Source organism: Condylostylus longicornis, unplaced genomic scaffold (genome assembly GCF_029603195.1).
Source record: "Condylostylus longicornis isolate FDR11 unplaced genomic scaffold, ASM2960319v2 ptg000014l, whole genome shotgun sequence".
Taxonomy (NCBI): Eukaryota; Metazoa; Arthropoda; class Insecta; order Diptera; family Dolichopodidae; genus Condylostylus; species Condylostylus longicornis.
In genome coordinates this window covers 833172-855695 of record NW_026577983.1, presented here as the reverse complement: position 1 = coordinate 855695, position 22524 = coordinate 833172, and the positions used below count along the sequence as shown (strand labels likewise).

Here is a 22524-nt window from a genome sequence, read left to right as displayed (position 1 = left end):
CCACCCGAACCGGTGCAGCTATCCCATTATAATTTTTAGAGCATATGTAGAATGTAATTGGACACATGTATACAAAATTTTATATTTATAGCTTTATTAGTTTTTGAAATATTTAAAATAAACTCTTGGAGTTGTATGGCAGCTACCCGAACCCGTTGTCCGACTTAGTCCAATAACAATAGGGTTCGTCCTTGGCACAAAAGAAAAAACTTGTGAAAGTTTGGTGTCGATTGCATTATTCGTTTTTGAGTTATCGTGCGATCGGACGGACGGACGGACGGACGGACGGACATGTCTAAATCGACGCAGAATTTTACGCTGAGCAAGAATATATATATATGTCCATACCGCAGATGACTCCTTCAAGTAGTTACAAACTCCATACCAAAGTTAATATACCCTTCACGAAGTGCAGGGTATAAAAAGAAAAATCAAAAATACCACCGCATAATTGAATCATATTTGAGGAAATGAATGAAAGTTTCTACAGCTTTGATGTTTCCATATAACAAACAAACTACATACACAAAAATGTTGCGTAAAAAAGCGATTTATATTATAACTGCAAGCATAATATTAAGATCAGAGAAACTAAAATATTACATTGATGAACTTGAAGGTAGTTGGACAAAAGAACTTGGATTTTTTTTTTTCTTAAAAATTCTTTATTCGATTTTACCGACAATACGATTTTTAAAACTTTAAATTATGGGTCTTAATATTCTTAATAAATATATGAATGAATATGGAAATGCACGTATGTTTCAACTACAGAGGAAAAATCACAAATTTGTATTGGGTTTTTTTATAAAAATGGGCATTAACTGCTCTTAAATTATAAAGACATAAAAAAGAATGAATTTTAACAACAGCCTAAGAAAACTCGGCACTAGTTATGAATAAAATTTAACTGCAATTTTATACTAAATTAGTTTTGATTGTTTAATAATATAATCAATGATCTTCTTATAAACTTGTATTCATTTACATATGTATCATACCCATATGCACATAATTATTGCTTTTATTCTTTCCATATTAAAATTTTTCAAGTTGTTGCGCACATTTAATCAAAATTAAGATAACTTTCAAGAAAGTGTTAATTGATATGATTATAAAAATGTAAATTTGTTCATGCAATATTAAGATACCAAAAACCAGAAAATTGTAGTAAAATAATAATTAAGTAATTTGTAGCTTATATAGGGTTTTGTGGTTAACTTTTCCCAAAACATAATTTCTCTACTTTGAAACTGAAAAATAATTTAAGGATAATTTTGAATTATTTTTATCTGTGTACCGTATGCATTATTGCGAGCTTACTAAATATAGTTATTAGTTCTTAAGTACAGTCGAACGCTTAAAAGAACGTCGAAAATTTTTTTTAAGTTTTCTACTCATGGTACGTAGTTTGACAAAAATTTCAGAGGGATATAAAAATGAAATTGGCATAACGAGTAGATATTTTTTTTAGGTTTTTCACGTATAATTAATTGCAGCTCTAATGTCGGAATTCAGTTCTACATGAAAGCAAAAAAATTTTTGTACTAATATTTGTTTGGAAAAATAATAAAGGAGGTTTGCTTTTATGTTAGACACGTATATATCGGCCCGACTGCATGTGCAAAATGCAGTCGGAGCACTGATGGTGATCATTTTTGTTTAATTAACTGTCTGCTCTCTGGCATGCTCTATAACATGCTCTATAACATGCCAGAGAGCAGACAGTCATTTAAATTATAAGTCCATACACTCAAAAATGTTGACATTTGTTTGACTGAAAATAAATTTATACAAAACTAAATCGGAAATTTTTGTTTGCAGGAAAAAGAAAGCCAAATTTTACTTGAAACCATAATGTAATATAATATCTACCGCCCCTCATATAAAAGCAATCAAACTGGTTCATAACATGCACATGTCGTATATTTGACGGAATTTCGACTTTGTAATACCTTTAAAAATTAAATTTTCTTAAATGATAAAGAAAGAATCAAATTTTAAAAATACCATTTTTAAAAATGAAAATAAAAACAAATCATAATTGTATAAATGGCGTATCAAAAGTTTATCAAAAGAAATTGATGGAAAATAAAATCAAAAAATATTTAAAATCCTAATATACACAATAATTTGGCGCCAGTATTTTTCTTCCAAAACTTTTGATCTTAATGTTCATAACACTAATAATTAAAATCGATTAACAAACAAAATATAGATTAATATTAGAATATACTCGTTACATAAATGTATGTATAAATGTACATATTGTATACACTTCCACATTTTCTCGATATGATACATGTATGTATGTACATACGTGTGTAATTCATATAAAATGTAGATTTCTATAGAAATTCATACACGTAGGTACCCGTGTACTTTTACAAATACCATACCAAGACCAAACCAAGATATTTTAATGGTTTGATTAGAAGCGCCACAATATTTTTATACACACTCATACTCACGGACATACCTACTTATATAACTAGTAAAATGGGACATTTTAACATCGCAACAAATTATTTTACATAAGAAAAAAATAAATTTAATTTTTATTTTGAATCTAAATATTTATTATAAGTGGATACTTTTCTTTATAAAAAAAAAATAAGAAATTGTTAAAATAAAAATTAATAACCATTTGGTAACAAATAATTTTTTTTATTTGAGGAAACGCATTTCACTTATACTTACGAAGATTTTCGGTAAATTTTACAAAGAAACATAAAAACTTTTCAAAGCACAATAACAATGGCGATAATTAATTAAAAATTTAGAGTATAACTTGAAAAATAATTAAGTGTTACCCTGATAAGCCATAATTATTCATTTATTATTACGTACTTACTTACTTAATTTATGTATGTATAAAGAAATTGCGTTACTATGAGTTATAATTGAAGACAATTTGAAAGTTTTTTTTTTATCGTTTAAATATTTCCTAAAATAAATTGTTGAACGCAAAACAAAAATATTCGATTATTGTTATTCTTAAATCGGTTGACAATTAAATTAAAGTTGAATTGGTTCTTATGAGACCTGTGACGGACTCAAATGCTCAAATTGGATGTTTTAATTTATGTACTAATTTATGTATTTACATACAATCAACTCACGCACTTTCAATCGACAGTCGTCTAGTATAATTTTGTGGATTTTTTTAACCGTTTCTGGCGTGGTTCCCTCATTTGGTCGACCAGTGCGATGTTCATCTTCATAGCTCGTACGGCCACGTTTAAACTGCGCTACCAAATTTTTAATCATTGCATATGAGGGAGCAGACTCCCCTAGTTTAGAATCTATATGAATGTGTAGAATGACATAACGATGACCAATTTTATCAATATTAAAATTTTACTGAAAAGCTTCACTATTAATAGTCGGTAATCTGAAAAGAAAAAAAAAAAAATAAAAGTGTGACAGTTAATCCTTAAAATGATAGGGCTTTCTGCCAGGCTTATTTTTTTCAAAATTTTTGTGTTTTCTTGGTTAGGCTACTTAATTCTGGGACAGTCCTCGTACATACAATCATGTGGGCGACTCAAAAGTCGATCAATATTTGATAAATGACGGTTTATTCTTATAAACACTTTGATAGTTTCTACACTTTATAAACACTTATAAAAGTGTTAGATCATGGGTTTCCAAAGAAAATTTTTCGGCAATTTGACGATTTCGACTTAAGGCATTTTCACTTTTTTAATTTCTCTATCATGCGTAGAAGAAAATATTTGTTATTGTTCGACAATTGTTTAAACCTAGGGTCAACTGTCGTGCAAACTATATATAAAGTCGCATCAAAGAAAAAAACAATACTAACTAATAGAATGAATTTGGTAGAATTTAGACTGGGTTAATATATGAGATATACGGAGGTTTTTTTACTATGGAAAAAATTAAAAAAAATAAGTTATACAACGCATACTGTTTTATAAACTATAAGGACGCATACTTCAAAATACCACTTATGGAACTGAAATGAAGCAAATTATTGGTTCATTTCAGTACCATAATAATCTGTGTTGTGATGACGAATATCATTGAATATAGAGCTCTACGGAAAGAATAAAAAAATGTCCTATAGAAAGAAAATAAATTTACCTAAAGACTTTGACTTGCCACTATGTTACGTATGGGGCAAATTTAATCAGCACCTCAACCATACAGGTCTGCTATGACTTGCCACTAACTTGAATATTTGACTTAGTAGGTACATTTTGCTTCGAGACCACAGAATTTTTGATTATTTTACTGTTTTTTTATACTTTTAATTTAAAAAAAAATTAGGTAAATCCGATACGAGTATTGTATACAACAATCCACATTTTAACTTACAGGAATTTATTTATGTCGCTTTAAAAAATATTGTAATTTAATGACAAGATTTAATGACGAGGGACAACTCTTTTTAGGTTTAACATTTATTTCGCATAATTTATAAAATTTATGATTTTGCACTAGTAAATTTAGTATGGGCATTTTCTTTACAGGAGTTTATAAAAAGTAAAATTTGTTTTTTAAAATGTTACATAAAATATTATTGTTAAATCCCAGTTGTTAATTAATTAAAAATAACAAGGATGCAAAAGCAATATAAATAAGACGAAAATATCAAAGACTCGGAAAAATTATCTTTCATAGTATTAGATTTGAATTGAAGAAAATTTTCAATTCTTTACAAATCAGTCAAAATAAATATACAAGAATTCTTTTTTATTCAAATACCACAGTGATACGACAGTGTAGTATTCTTTTAAAACTTAAATTTTTTACCTTATATTTCAAGTATATTTCATTACACTCATAAATGTTCTTTGAAATTTTATAGTTAATTTGTCCTACACGTAAGGAATATTATTGATATACATATGTACATACTTGTATACACACAACATTTTGTATGTATAATTAATTTTCATTTCTACTTCAGAGCACAGCATAAATAATATGAGTGCATAAATGTTTATGTTATAAAACAGAAAACATTTTCATTATTACAAAACAAAGCGATACAGTAACATTAACTTCGAAACAAAATGAAAACTTAAGAATTTTCTTTATTTTTCCGGTAGGAGGTCTCATATCTTTAAATTAAGCATAAAGAAAAAAATGATTTTCACATCCAATGGAAAATTTACGTATCAAAATATTTTACAAATACACGCCCAGTATGTATAGCAAGCACCGTCATATTATAATAATAAATAATATTGAAATTTTCTATACTCAAATAAAATTTAAAAAGACAGTTTTTCATCAGAAAAATCACAAAACAAAAAACATATTTTGTATCCTTTATTCGCCAGCATCCAAATACGAGTACAATAGTTATTTATAAGTAGGTATGTATGACGAAGTGGAATATGCCTGGTGCCATATTGATTGTATACGTTACTTTTTCTCTTATACTTATGTATCTTTTATGTTCTCTTATAATGTGCGTTTGTATGTCATTGCACATTATTGTACAAAAGGAAAAACTTAAAGGAATCTATTTTTAAAAATAAAATATAACAATATTAAAAAACACAAAAAAATTTCTTATTTCTGTGTGGCGTTGTCCGGTACGAGATTGCGTGTTACAATAATTCTTTTCTTTTTTTTTAATATTTATTTGAGAAAAATATTTTCAATGATATTATAAATTTAATATTTCGTTTCTAATTATGAAAAAATGGGCGTGGTCAGTTTTGGTAATTATTTTTTCATTGAATAATAATTTAAGAGTTTTTGAATTTTGTTGCGAAAAATTAAAAAAATTCTTAAAATTTGTATAGAAAATCTTATTTGGCATGAAAAAAATTTATAACTATAATCAAAGTATGAAATAATTTCTTAATTAATTTCATTATGTAAAATTAAAAATTGGTTTCATTGCTCGTACAACAATAAGGTAAAATTAATTAAAGTTTTCCCAACAACTTTATGATTGCAATAAAGTTAATGGCGCCTCTTATATTATCGTAAGTAAGTTGACAAATTTTCGAGCTGTTTTATGAAAAAGAGAGAATTTATTACATATATGTTTGTATGTATTTTCAAGAAAATGTAAAATCTTCTGGTATTTTATAAGAATATAGTGATTGTTCGTATTTGCTTCAAAACAATAGAGTTTTGTAAGTTTTATTGAAAAATTGAAGAGATTTATAGGGTTTAAATTTTCCGACCATTTCTTCGTAGCTCTGAAACTAGAGCAGACAGAGCGTCCATCTGGAAAGCGGTATGTCAATGCTTCTAGTCCACTTTGAAAAAAATGTTTTTTTAATTTTTCTGTCGTAACCTACTTCTTTGGCTACGTGATCAATCTGTTTTGCATTTGTACGTTTAAATTTTTTTTCGCTTAAAAAATTGGGCATATTATACGTTATAAGTATAATTAAATTTATTTTTCATAAAAATTATAGACTTCCACAATTTTGAGTTAGAACTCAACCCTTAAAACTAATCCAATTTTTAAAGCACTAATAAATTTTTTTATGCGGAGGTATCCTTAAGTACAAATATCAAACCATTTTTTCTAATTTGCTTATTTTTTTTGTATAATAACAAAAATATATGAAATAAAATTTCTATTAAAGAAAATTTTCCAAAATTTTTGCTACATACACTCACACATTCATAGACAGATAAATTTAAAAATTTCAAATTTTTTCGAATCATTTTCATTAAGTTCAAAAAAATTTCTATATGGCCCAGCTTGTTTCTTTTCGAATTCTAAGTGAAGAAGTCTCTTTCCTGATTTGACAGGATTTTAAGTGAAAGAGCAACAAAGAAAATATTTTACTATTTTTTTTTTTCGGTGAATATTAAATAAATTGTGTGTGTTATTCGTTTTTGTTTTTGTTTTTGGTTTCACAATATTTTTTTAACAAATTGGAAATTAAATTAATATTTATGATTGAATTTGAAAAAACAAAGTTGTTAAATTGAATTTAAATTTTCAAAAAAGAAAAAAATAAAATTATGAATGAATTGCAAAATACAAAAAATTGTGAAAATAACGGTAATTCTAATACTTCATTAACAAATCAATTAATTGCCACAACAACAATGAAAGGTTCTAAAATTAAGAATGGATTTAGTAGTTTAAAAAATTTCGATAATAAATTATTAAGTCCAAGAATACCAAAATGTGCTAGATGTAGAAATCATGGGATAATATCAGGTTTAAGGGGACATAAGAAAATGTGTACATATCGGACATGCCGTTGCCCTAAATGTGAATTAATACATGAACGTCAAAGAATTATGGCAGCTCAGGTAATGTGAAAAAAATTTGAAGATGTTTTAAATTTTTCAATGGCCTATTATTATATAAAATAATAGAACTTGTTATGGTCAAAAATATTGCGAAGCATAAATTATGTTAAAATTTTCTGATCAACTTTAATATTATTGTTAAAAACTTAGCTTTTGGAGTATAGGCGATAGTGATGATCGAAGAATTCAGAATTTTTGTGACTTGCTAAGCAAACTATCGATTTTCTGTCAGTTGTTAGTTTTTCAAATATTTCCACAGCATAAAACTACAATAATAATTAAAAAAATACCAAAATTAATTTTTCATAACTTATGCAACATGACTCTAGACGTGAGCATACATTAAGTTTTATTTTAGCTTATATTAAATTTTAAATTCTTCAAATATATGAGAAACTTTAATTAATATATGAGAGACATTTATATAACTTTTCAGAATTATAAAAATTATGTAAGGAAGAAAATTATATAAAATTCATTTAAATATATTAAACCTTACATAGATAACGATAAAGCTTCTATAATATTTCTAGAGGACTTAAAAATGGATTCTATAATAAATTTATGACTTGTTAGAAATTTATAAATAAGCTATTTAAACCTGACAACAATTTTGCAATTTTTGCACAAATAAAGCACTTACAAACGATAATTACAAAATAGTCTTACTTATAGTTTTGCAATAATAATGTATTGCTTATAATTTCTATTTTAGATCATAATTTAGAACGTCACTTTTATTAAACGTCATCAATTGTTGTCACATAATTTATTTTTAACTGTTCTGTTCTTTAAAATTGTCAAATAAATTTATACTTAACCATAGAAGGAAATATTTTAGGAAGAGAGCTATTTTAGAGAGAAGTCGAAGGTAAAACAGGTACAATTAGTAAACTTAAAAACTTGGATCATTATCAAACTATTTTAATTTGCAAATTGAATCATGTAATATTGTTAGTTTTATGTTTTATTTGCAAGATCGATGTCACGGTGAATAAATTACCAAATAACTTCAAATAATTGAAGAATAATTGCGCAGTATTATATTAACTTACCTGTAACTGATATAATAATAATTTACCCAGTAGCTGATTTTATAATCACTGCCGTAATGCAATTTTAAGTAATTCAAAACGATTTCACTATATCAGTTAGTACACGTTTTTCTAATTGTAAATTATAATTAATCTATATTAACTAAAACTTGCAAAATATTTTCATTGATATGAAAATGGGAGAAAGAATAGTGTAAGATTGTGAAAATTTCCAATATTAAATTATGTTGTATGAATATTTTTCTCCATTTTTTGCATTCACTGTAGAATCTATTCAAATCTATCACATTTATAAAATATTTAACATCCATATACATACATATGTATCTACATGTGTAGGTATGTAAATACATATATTACACGAAAATTTAATTCTATTTAGAAAAATTAAAAATTTTCGACGAGAAATTCCATTTTTAATTTGACTTTCGAGCAATTTTATTTTTTATTAATAAAATCATTCAAAAATTCATTAATAGGTCTGTGATGACATCCATATCAACAGAAAATATATTGGATGTTAAAAAAATTATTAAAATATTAAAATCCATTATAATTTTTCATATTTTTAATTAATGGGCTACTTGATATTTTTTTTTCCATTGAGTCTACATTATATAAAATGTCACACATTGCATCGTAAATGCATTGCGGTAACAGAAGAAAAAACTAAAGAATTTTTACAAATTATGAAAAATAAACATAAAAATGCTTTTGGTTTCGAATAGAACAAAGAAATATTGAAAAGATGTGGTTAAAAAAAAAATTTTTTATGAAATTTGATATTTGTAATATTTAAAATGAAATTGTCGAAACGTCAAAATATTTGATAGATTTCTGATTTTGTTGTGTTTTTTAATGGCTAATGTAATGTGTTAAACAGATACATTAAAATAATTAGCTAAAAAGTTTAAATTAACTTGAATACGTACAGACTAGGTGGCAAAACAATTTAATTTTTGTGTTTTCTTTCTTCATCATTTTTAGCTTCCGAGATTTTAAATTAAGCATAGAGGAAGAAAAACTATTAAAGACACCTATACATTGTATGTATACTCCCTTATATAATATCTATGTAATTATATTTGTGCACAAAATGTAAAAAAAAAAATTGAATATAATTTTTTAAAATTGCTTTTGACTTTGAGATTTGTTTTACGAAATTGTTGGCATAATTTAATTACTATAATATTATTTTAAAAAAATTTGTGATATTTATTTCTAAAAGTAAAAGAAAAGTACTTAAAACAATATGAGCCTGGTTCGAGTATTCATAGGCGGCGCAAATTGATTTGATATTTTGCTGCACTGCTGATAGACGGTAAATTTCCAATATTCCTTTTTCATTTAGATTATTAAAGACTTTTTTCCTGTTCTATACAATATTTCAACCAACGAACTAAGCAAAGGATTTAAGAAATTTCTAGTAAATTCTTCTTCAAACTAAAAATTATAACACTTATTTATCTTAGACCGATGAACAGTCGGCAACTTTTTTTTTTTAAATATTGTATAAATTGCATAGCTTCTTCCAATTGTTTAATTTCTTTTAAAAGATTGTTTCCTACTATCATTTTGTTTAGCTTCTGCCAGTGATATGCTTTCCCTCTTCAATTTGGTACATAGAACGAATTAAATTCGAAAGTTGCATATATCTAAAACAGATTCCAGAGCACTATATTTGCCAAAATATTTTACTTCGAAAATGCATCTATTATGCAACTTAAGTGAAATTGTAAGTCAGAACACAATTTCCACACATTCAAGGTGATTTTGCTGCAACTACAATACATAAGTGAAGTACCAAGTTTCATAAATCTTATATTATTTTTCTGGTATTCAATATAAACCCTACTATTTACAAATTGAAGAAAAATCTAAGTATAATTTCATTGATAAAATTCGAAACTTAATTTTTGAGGGGCACGTTAAGTTAAAACCATCATAAATTATGTTGTATGTATGTAGTATGTAAAAAATAAAAATATGCAATTTCACACATTTAAAAAAAAATATTATAAAAACGTTAATTTTTGTTGAACATGAAAAAAAAGAAATTTTTAGACACATTTAAGTTTTATTAATTAACCTCAAAACGTGCTTTCTGTGTTGTAAAATTTAGTACATTTAAACAAAGTTACAGCTACGGCCAGAAATTGTTATAATAAAATATGTACCAGTAAATTCCTAGTGTTAATTGTTAAAATGTTAATGAAATTAATTTGAATTTTGCTTTCATATTTGCAATTATTGAAGTATTGTATAAGTGAGTGAGTTTTTTGCAAAAAATTTGGAAGCGTGCATTATAGATATCATTGTGAGTGTATGTATATATGTATGTACATACATTGTGTATATATGTGCATCTGTATAGATTCATACATTTGGAGAAAGCGATTAATGACCACAAGATAAATTTTGAAGTCAAATGGACTTTACTATTTAAACTTCCTTAAATTTAACATTTCACTAACTAAATTGAATACAAACACTTACTTATTAATACATACGTGTTATTTCTGACTATGTACTTCTGTAACCCCTTGATCGACATTCGACAGTGTTGTGCTTAAAACATTATTGTTTAGGTTTTCTTTCCATTGCAAATAATTTTTCATAAAATTTTTTTCTTAAATTGAATTTTGTTTCGTATGTCCATAGAAATGAAAAATAAAAATTTGAAATTAAAAAAAAAGTGCTTACTTAGATTTTATTCCCCATCTTATAAATTATGTTAGTTTAGAATATGAGTGTCTTCCTATACATGCGACACATTTCTGAGAGCTTTAAAGTTTTTATAACGTCGCAAATCAGTAAAAACAAATTATAGACCAAAACAAACAAAGTTAGTGTCAGCATTATTAATTGAAATCGAATTCAATAAGAAAGCTTGAAGAATTTCCATCAGTCTATGTTATTATAGTTATTGAGGGTAGATGAAACGCAAACTAATTTTAGAACACTTCCAACGGAATTAAAAAAATGCGCTTATTAAAAGCGCACATAAGATTTTCTTTTTCTCCTCCTTAAAGTATGCAATAGAGGAATATATGAAGATATTAAAATTTGATTATATAAATAAAACATATCCTGCAATTGAGCAACTTGTTATGTATGTATGTATGTCCTCGTATATTGTTAAGTTCGTTTACATTTTAATCATTCATTTGCCCCGCAATAACACCTAGTGATAAATAAGTTTGGTTTTAATCAATAATACAAATCAAATTTACGAGTAGCATCAAATTAATATTCATTTTTAATTTAAAAAAAACATTAATCTCTTTTTTCTCATATTCTAATGGAAATCATTGTAATATATCTATATTGTGTCTATTTAACTTCGGAAATTTGAAACTTTCTAAACATATAATCATAACACTAAACAACACAAATCAAATTGTTTTACATTATTATCTAGGTATGAATGAATGAAGAAGAAAGAGTGAATGAAAAAGAAGAAGAGAAGAGTATTCAATTATCTTATTCTACTTCCGAATCATTTATTCGCATTTGAATACATTTACAATTCGCATACACTTACAATTCTGCCCCATTCGAACAGCAATTGAGTAAAACAATCAAAGTAATATTCTCTGTTACCGTTATAATTTCAAATAAATAACGGAATTAAAAAATGTAAGTATGTGTACATTCTTTACGTCGTAATCCAAATTGTTGATAATTTTAATAGATTGTGTATAATCGGTATGTTTGCTTTGTATGTAAACCTGTTTTGCATTAACTTTAATAGCGTGTATCAGAAAAACAGTTATTACACATACAAACTTATTTTGAGCTCAAAAAATTTTTTAAATTTAAGAATTAAATTTTTCTAATAAATTTTAAAAATTATACTAGTTTCAATACTAATAGAAGTAAAAGTTTCTTAAAATGTTGATGAAGATTCTTGAGTAGACGTCCAAAATAAAATTCGCCTGAAGAAAATTTATTTTTAAACGAATTCATCTTTAACAGGATTGTATAAAAAAATATGAATAACAAGAAACGTCAATTAGTATTGAAGTAAATATAAAAAATGCATTTATAACCACCGTTAACTGTTTGACACAATCACACTGACTTTCTTTGTTTCACTTGTAAAACAATAATGTTTTATATGATATATTTTTCTCTTATAAAAAGTAATTGAATAAATTATGAGAGAAATGATCGCGTGACATATTTTTCTCAATATTGTGCTGTCACATTTGTATTTTGAAGTTGAACGCTTTTCATTATAGTTAATGCATTATAATGAATTGTTTATGTTGGGCAGGTCTGTTATATGACGTTTCTGATAATCATAATCATAACAAATCCAAAGGCCAAATCATAGTAAATGCAATAAACTAAAATCGGATTCAATCATAAACTTATTTAATATTTCTCCAGCTCATATATGCACATACATATATTTAAAACGTTTATGTAAAAAATCTTTATTATTCAGAAAATTCAGAAATTTTCAACTAGCAGGCGAATTAGCAATAACCATTTTAATTCAAAACAATGTAAAATTTTCCCAAAAAAAAAAGAATGAACTCATCTCTGTTGTATAAACAAAACATTAATATTCAAGTCAGTTCAGATTCCCTTGATATTTAACTAGTATGAAATTTCATTTCGAATGATTAACACTTGGGCAAATAAAGAATTTGATTTGATTAACCAACTATCAATGACATACATACAAACATACACAAATGTACAATTGAAATTTTGTAAAAGGACATTTTTAGTAACATGTAGAGAAAGCAAAAAGAGAGAAATAAAAAGAGCAAATTAGAAATGAAAACACAACATAAATCTTTTAAGATGCTTGTTTCGAACAAATGTTGAAGAAAAATTTTATTTCATTGTTTATTTTGAATTGGTCGATTTCATTTTGCTTACGGGTATACAAAAAATATTTGTGATTTCATATATGAAGGATATATGATCAATTTTATCCTTTGAAATGTTGACTTTTATAATTTTCTCAATACCATTATGATGAAAATTCCATTACACGTTGTGGTCTACAATACAGAGACTTCCGTAAAATATTTTTATAAATTAACTTTGCAAATATCTTTAAGGCAAATTGGTTTTCTTGTTTTTTTTTTTCAGAATTTTGGGAGAAATCTTTCAAAAAAAAAAAAAATTTGTAATTTTTTGCAATAAGATTTTTCAAAATGCTTTAATTAAAATTGTTTTAATTTTTTTTTATGTAAAAACTTGTAATTTTTAGTAAGTGCTCTATAATTATTTTAAGAATGAAGAGAACCATGATGAACGCTCCAAACAGGAATCAAAATATTATTTTTGTTAATAAATTAATCCAATTTTTTGTTTTCGAAAAAATAATATTTCCCAAAGAATAGTAAGAACTGCCTTGTCAAATTTAAATTGATGCAAAGAATCAATTGAAAAATTTTCAAATTTAATTCGGAATAATTGAATCTTGAATGAAATAATCCATGAGGAAAATGTAGAAGAATACGTACATAAAAAGCACCATAATTCTAATTAAAGAGAAAACAATAGAAAATTACAAAAACTGAATATTATCGTATATGCCAAAAACGCAACAGAAATGTAAAAATTTTAAAAATAATAATAATAATAATTTTTTTTCTATTTCTTTTTTTTGTTTAGGTAGCGTTAAAACGTCAACAAGCTGTAGAAGATGCGATTGCATTAAGACTTGCTTCAAATGAAAAAGGTGTACCATTAGAAACTTTACCACCAGGAAAAATTTTTGGAATGACAGTAACAAATCCTTGTAATAGTCCACCACCGCCACCACTCTCATCTTCACCAACAATTTCCGATAAGGATTCAGTGAAATCAAGTAAGTAACCTATACAACTTTTTAATTAAATATATTATAATAGAACTAAATATGTACACATGCAATTTTGAATATAATATTATTCCACATACATATTGATTATTTCTTCCTTTAAATTTTATTTATTTTTTTTTAGCTTCTTCAAATTCTTCAAATCCTACAGTATCACAGAGTGCAATTGATATGTTAGCACAATTATTTCCACATAGAAAACGATCAGTTTTAGAATTGGTATTAAAACGATGTGATTTAGATCTTTTAAGAGCAATTGAACAATGTTCACCATCACAATCTGTGAGTGCATTTAGACCACCCTCATCGCAGGTAATCGAAATTATACGAACTTTATTTAGTATATATATGTATGTATATAATATAATGCACCGTATATTATTTTAATATGAAGACATTCGATTACATTTACATATATGTATGTACATTATATAAGCTCTTGAAAATTTCGGTTTATTTCTTTTATTTATCTTATTTTCCCTTAATTTTATTTAAATTCTAACACTATAGCAAAATGTTTTCTTTATGAAATCGATATTTTTCTGCGAGGAAATTATTTTTCTTTCAAACAAATATTGTTATATATTGCTTTTTATTTTAAATTTGAGTATGAAGAACATTAAATGGGTACTGAATAGGCATAAGATAAATGCATGAATTCGATTTTTCTACAAAAATTTTATATGATTTCGTTTATGCGATATAAAATTTTGATAGCAATTTAAAAATATACATTAAAAGGACATGAATAATTTGAAATTTGTACATGTTTGTATATGTATTTTGTTGTTCCAATAACATAACATAAAATTAAAGCTTTTTTTTAAATAATAAAAACAACTAATAAATATTGAATTTTAGGTACCTTCAACAAGTTGTACATCAACCATTACATTACCATCATCCTCTACTGCGAGTAGTAGTGCATCAGTAGTTACACCAATTCAAATTCCAATAAATCAACCAACACCATTACCTCCTCAACCACACTATACACCTTTAATCGCATATCCAAAATGGTTATTACCAATGAGTATTCCTGTAACAATGGGTCATTTACCAAATTTAGCACCAAGATGTACTCTACCAAATTGTCCATGTATGGATTCATTTCACTTGAATTAATAAGAAAATTGAAAAAGAAAAATTAAATTGGCATATTTTATAAAAACTCTGGTAATAAGTTTAATTAGTCAAATAAAAGTTATTTAGTTTTTAATTTTTTTTTGCATAATTATGTGTTATGCAGTAAAAATATCTTTAAAATGAAGAATTCATTTAATGAGAACTTTATATACCACCACCAACTTTATATACTACCACTTTATCTACCATTTTCCAAATCTATCCTATTAATTAAATTCAATTATGTAATCCAAATTTTCTTTCTTATTTCACTAGTATAAGTAACACAATGTGCATATGTGAGTGCAAAACTATAAATCGCATATGTCATATTTTTAATCTCAATTTTAAAGTCAGGACTCTAAGAAATTGAAAATAATTGACTTAAATTTATACAAATTAAAAAACTTTTAACAAATATAATTTTAAAGGGGTTATTAAGAATTTATCCTTGTATTAAATCAAATGAAATATTCCGATTTAATGTAAATAAAAATTCACAATTAAAACTTTCAATCAATCTTTTGTGTTGAAAACAGAAATCTAGCACATTCAATTGTGAATTATTTTCCGAAAGAATTCATTTCAAATTAATTTTTTCATGGCAACATAGATTAAATTGTGAATATTTTTCCAGTAATAATATAAATATTATTGTGAATATATATGATGTTGATGTCTTTGCTTAATATAGTTGTAGGAAAAAAAATGTAGTTTATCTTTTTACCGCCAGGGAAACTAAAATCATATTAAAATCATTTGTTTCGATACTCGTTATTAAACCCCGAAATATATGCAATATCGAAATAAATTTGATGCGATTCAGCGTAAATGTATAGCTGGTATTGTCCATTGGTAAATTTTCTTTTATTCTTTCTAAGTATTTAATAAATTTAAATAGAAATCGAATCTAAGTAATAGAAAACCAATATGTTTAGTAAACTATTGCACATTCAGTATCTTTAAATTCAAATAGCAGCCAGGTTTTCGTTATTTTTTATTATTAATATCTCAATTTCAATTAAAAGGTACAATCACCTGTTGAGTTACATTTTTTTCACAAAATTTGTGAGTATACGATAAATAACTATTATGTGTACATATGAATATATATTTTACTTATATTATTAAACTCCACAAACGTAATGTTAAAAGTTAATGAAAATATATAAAGATAAAGTATGCACAATACATACTTGGCAATTTACCAAAAGAGACTACCGTTCTGAACGATTTATGAAATTCACTTTCATTACTATTTCAAAAAGGATTTTGTTATAACAGGTATAAACTTTGCTTTATAAAATTTTCTATGGAATATTTAATAAATTGTATATAATAAAGGGAACAATTTTTTAAGCGACTTAACGATTATATAACGATTATCTGGAAAAGTCGACAAAGTGTTAATGAATTTTTTTTACCATTTTTTTACTTAAATATCCTTTTATATAAAATAATATAAGAGTTTTCGTTAAAAGATTACTAAAATATGGGCTCTCTAAAAGTTTGTCTTATAATGATTTTATAATGATTCATATATTTTAAAGAATAAATTGAATTTAAATGTAAGGTTTACAAATCCCGATTTTCCTAAAACTCAGTTGTGTTGTCACACTGATTTAATGTACGTATTCTAAAATTAACAGTAATATTAATTAACTGAATATAGAAAATGTGGAGGAATATTATGTGTATAATGTGTGCCCAAACATATGCACACACATATGTAAATGCATATTTTATATGTGCGGGTTCGACTTGCCTAATATTGGCTATTTTCCTTACTTTGTATACAATACCTTTTATATATTTTTAAACCTTGCTTTTTAAATTCCCGTTTTATACACAAGAAATTTCTTTAAAATTTATTTTTTATATTTATATTATATTTTAGCAGGTAAACGCATATTTTTTTACAAAAAATCCTTATCGTTGTCATAATCCCTTTTCATCAATTTCAATTTAAAACGAGTTTCTTTGTTCAAGCAATGCATTTCTAAAAAGGAATTTTCTCGTTAAGAAATTTAAATCCCCTCCGTGATACACAATTGTTTGGGATTGGTTGTTATTATAAACCAAGTGTTCTTTTAACGTAATATCAAAATTAAGTAATTTTGCAGGTATGTATATACGTACGTGTATGTTAGCCTCTTTTGAGAAATTTAAATAAAACTGAAGAAGCATGAATGCAGGAATTATTGAGCTAACTGGTACGATTCGTTTTGCGTTGTTGAAGCAATAAAAACTTATCATTATTAATATCATTATAATTAACATTGATGATGATAGAAAACGTCGTTCTAAAACTATGAAGGGACATAATACTGTCATTTTGAGGATTGCAACAAATTTCTTTTTTTTTTTTATTTTAAGAACTCGCTTTAGAAATTACCTTGTCTATTATTGGCTTAAAGCAACACCTATAACTTAAAACGAGATTAGGTAGAGTTGGTCGTGTCATTTCTGTGATACCCATATGAATGATTTCAAGAGTTACATGATAACTGCCGTACAATTTACATATAGTAGAACATGATATGCACAATATGTTATTAAAAAAAAATTTAGTGATAATTGATTTAGTGAATGAGAAACAATGTGTGATTCTACAATTTTTCATTAAAATTATATTTGAAAACTATCCCTGTCTCCGTCAATGTAAGAAAAAAACTACACATGACATAAAACGTATTACAGATTATAGCAAGGATATGACAGGTGTCAGATGTCAAATGACAGTTGACAGGTAATAGATAAAAATAAGCAGATCGGACAGCATTGTAAAATTGAGTTTTGCAACTTTTATACAGGGGTTAACGTTGCTTTAAACCAATTTTGAAGGGTCCAACATAAAGATATGTACACAATATGTATATTGTATAATATACATATGTAATATATGTATATTGTATACAATATGTTAAGAAACAATTTAAGTCAAAAATTGATTAATGACAATGAAAATTGTTTTTAGCTATTCTTACAATTGAAAAATTTTCAAATTTAATTCGGAATAATTGAATCTTGAATGAAATAATCCATGAGGAAAATGTAGAAGAATACGTACATAAAAAGCACCATAATTCTAATTAAAGAGAAAACAATAGAAAATTACAAAAACTGAATATTATCGTATATGCCAAAAACGCAACAGAAATGTAAAAATTTTAAAAATAATAATAATAATAATTTTTTTTCTATTTCTTTTTTTTGTTTAGGTAGCGTTAAAACGTCAACAAGCTGTAGAAGATGCGATTGCATTAAGACTTGCTTCAAATGAAAAAGGTGTACCATTAGAAACTTTACCACCAGGAAAAATTTTTGGAATGACAGTAACAAATCCTTGTAATAGTCCACCACCGCCACCACTCTCATCTTCACCAACAATTTCCGATAAGGATTCAGTGAAATCAAGTAAGTAACCTATACAACTTTTTAATTAAATATATTATAATAGAACTAAATATGTACACATGCAATTTTGAATATAATATTATTCCACATACATATTGATTATTTCTTCCTTTAAATTTTATTTATTTTTTTTTAGCTTCTTCAAATTCTTCAAATCCTACAGTATCACAGAGTGCAATTGATATGTTAGCACAATTATTTCCACATAGAAAACGATCAGTTTTAGAATTGGTATTAAAACGATGTGATTTAGATCTTTTAAGAGCAATTGAACAATGTTCACCATCACAATCTGTGAGTGCATTTAGACCACCCTCATCGCAGGTAATCGAAATTATACGAACTTTATTTAGTATATATATGTATGTATATAATATAATGCACCGTATATTATTTTAATATGAAGACATTCGATTACATTTACATATATGTATGTACATTATATAAGCTCTTGAAAATTTCGGTTTATTTCTTTTATTTATCTTATTTTCCCTTAATTTTATTTAAATTCTAACACTATAGCAAAATGTTTTCTTTATGAAATCGATATTTTTCTGCGAGGAAATTATTTTTCTTTCAAACAAATATTGTTATATATTGCTTTTTATTTTAAATTTGAGTATGAAGAACATTAAATGGGTACTGAATAGGCATAAGATAAATGCATGAATTCGATTTTTCTACAAAAATTTTATATGATTTCGTTTATGCGATATAAAATTTTGATAGCAATTTAAAAATATACATTAAAAGGACATGAATAATTTGAAATTTGTACATGTTTGTATATGTATTTTGTTGTTCCAATAACATAACATAAAATTAAAGCTTTTTTTTAAATAATAAAAACAACTAATAAATATTGAATTTTAGGTACCTTCAACAAGTTGTACATCAACCATTACATTACCATCATCCTCTACTGCGAGTAGTAGTGCATCAGTAGTTACACCAATTCAAATTCCAATAAATCAACCAACACCATTACCTCCTCAACCACACTATACACCTTTAATCGCATATCCAAAATGGTTATTACCAATGAGTATTCCTGTAACAATGGGTCATTTACCAAATTTAGCACCAAGATGTACTCTACCAAATTGTCCATGTATGGATTCATTTCACTTGAATTAATAAGAAAATTGAAAAAGAAAAATTAAATTGGCATATTTTATAAAAACTCTGGTAATAAGTTTAATTAGTCAAATAAAAGTTATTTAGTTTTTAATTTTTTTTTGCATAATTATGTGTTATGCAGTAAAAATATCTTTAAAATGAAGAATTCATTTAATGAGAACTTTATATACCACCACCAACTTTATATACTACCACTTTATCTACCATTTTCCAAATCTATCCTATTAATTAAATTCAATTATGTAATCCAAATTTTCTTTCTTATTTCACTAGTATAAGTAACACAATGTGCATATGTGAGTGCAAAACTATAAATCGCATATGTCATATTTTTAATCTCAATTTTAAAGTCAGGACTCTAAGAAATTGAAAATAATTGACTTAAATTTATACAAATTAAAAAACTTTTAACAAATATAATTTTAAAGGGGTTATTAAGAATTTATCCTTGTATTAAATCAAATGAAATATTCCGATTTAATGTAAATAAAAATTCACAATTAAAACTTTCAATCAATCTTTTGTGTTGAAAACAGAAATCTAGCACATTCAATTGTGAATTATTTTCCGAAAGAATTCATTTCAAATTAATTTTTTCATGGCAACATAGATTAAATTGTGAATATTTTTCCAGTAATAATATAAATATTATTGTGAATATATATGATGTTGATGTCTTTGCTTAATATAGTTGTAGGAAAAAAAATGTAGTTTATCTTTTTACCGCCAGGGAAACTAAAATCATATTAAAATCATTTGTTTCGATACTCGTTATTAAACCCCGAAATATATGCAATATCGAAATAAATTTGATGCGATTCAGCGTAAATGTATAGCTGGTATTGTCCATTGGTAAATTTTCTTTTATTCTTTCTAAGTATTTAATAAATTTAAATAGAAATCGAATCTAAGTAATAGAAAACCAATATGTTTAGTAAACTATTGCACATTCAGTATCTTTAAATTCAAATAGCAGCCAGGTTTTCGTTATTTTTTATTATTAATATCTCAATTTCAATTAAAAGGTACAATCACCTGTTGAGTTACATTTTTTTCACAAAATTTGTGAGTATACGATAAATAACTATTATGTGTACATATGAATATATATTTTACTTATATTATTAAACTCCACAAACGTAATGTTAAAAGTTAATGAAAATATATAAAGATAAAGTATGCACAATACATACTTGGCAATTTACCAAAAGAGACTACCGTTCTGAACGATTTATGAAATTCACTTTCATTACTATTTCAAAAAGGATTTTGTTATAACAGGTATAAACTTTGCTTTATAAAATTTTCTATGGAATATTTAATAAATTGTATATAATAAAGGGAACAATTTTTTAAGCGACTTAACGATTATATAACGATTATCTGGAAAAGTCGACAAAGTGTTAATGAATTTTTTTTACCATTTTTTTACTTAAATATCCTTTTATATAAAATAATATAAGAGTTTTCGTTAAAAGATTACTAAAATATGGGCTCTCTAAAAGTTTGTCTTATAATGATTTTATAATGATTCATATATTTTAAAGAATAAATTGAATTTAAATGTAAGGTTTACAAATCCCGATTTTCCTAAAACTCAGTTGTGTTGTCACACTGATTTAATGTACGTATTCTAAAATTAACAGTAATATTAATTAACTGAATATAGAAAATGTGGAGGAATATTATGTGTATAATGTGTGCCCAAACATATGCACACACATATGTAAATGCATATTTTATATGTGCGGGTTCGACTTGCCTAATATTGGCTATTTTCCTTACTTTGTATACAATACCTTTTATATATTTTTAAACCTTGCTTTTTAAATTCCCGTTTTATACACAAGAAATTTCTTTAAAATTTATTTTTTATATTTATATTATATTTTAGCAGGTAAACGCATATTTTTTTACAAAAAATCCTTATCGTTGTCATAATCCCTTTTCATCAATTTCAATTTAAAACGAGTTTCTTTGTTCAAGCAATGCATTTCTAAAAAGGAATTTTCTCGTTAAGAAATTTAAATCCCCTCCGTGATACACAATTGTTTGGGATTGGTTGTTATTATAAACCAAGTGTTCTTTTAACGTAATATCAAAATTAAGTAATTTTGCAGGTATGTATATACGTACGTGTATGTTAGCCTCTTTTGAGAAATTTAAATAAAACTGAAGAAGCATGAATGCAGGAATTATTGAGCTAACTGGTACGATTCGTTTTGCGTTGTTGAAGCAATAAAAACTTATCATTATTAATATCATTATAATTAACATTGATGATGATAGAAAACGTCGTTCTAAAACTATGAAGGGACATAATACTGTCATTTTGAGGATTGCAACAAATTTCTTTTTTTTTTTTATTTTAAGAACTCGCTTTAGAAATTACCTTGTCTATTATTGGCTTAAAGCAACACCTATAACTTAAAACGAGATTAGGTAGAGTTGGTCGTGTCATTTCTGTGATACCCATATGAATGATTTCAAGAGTTACATGATAACTGCCGTACAATTTACATATAGTAGAACATGATATGCACAATATGTTATTAAAAAAAAATTTAGTGATAATTGATTTAGTGAATGAGAAACAATGTGTGATTCTACAATTTTTCATTAAAATTATATTTGAAAACTATCCCTGTCTCCGTCAATGTAAGAAAAAAACTA

General features: G+C 25.6%; 2 protein-coding genes across 2 annotated transcripts in view; both read left to right on the top strand.

Annotated features, from left to right (window-relative positions):
* Positions 1-15294, top strand: part of LOC129605764 (doublesex- and mab-3-related transcription factor A2-like) — a 50825-nt gene extending 35531 nt beyond the window's left edge. Inside the window, exons 3-5 of the mRNA XM_055515692.1 lie at positions 13962-14157; positions 14294-14481; positions 15031-15294. Of these exons, the coding sequence (XP_055371667.1) occupies positions 13962-14157; positions 14294-14481; positions 15031-15294 (648 nt within the window). The remainder of the gene's footprint in view (positions 1-13961; positions 14158-14293; positions 14482-15030) is intronic.
* A 1492-nt stretch (positions 15295-16786) lies between these two features.
* On the top strand, positions 16787-19848 carry LOC129605763 (doublesex- and mab-3-related transcription factor A2). Its single transcript, XM_055515691.1, has 4 exons — positions 16787-16801; positions 18516-18711; positions 18848-19035; positions 19585-19848. Exons 1-4 carry the CDS (start codon positions 16787-16789, stop codon positions 19846-19848), a joined length of 663 nt encoding a protein of 220 aa, XP_055371666.1.
* Positions 19849-22524: the final 2676 nt, after the last annotated feature.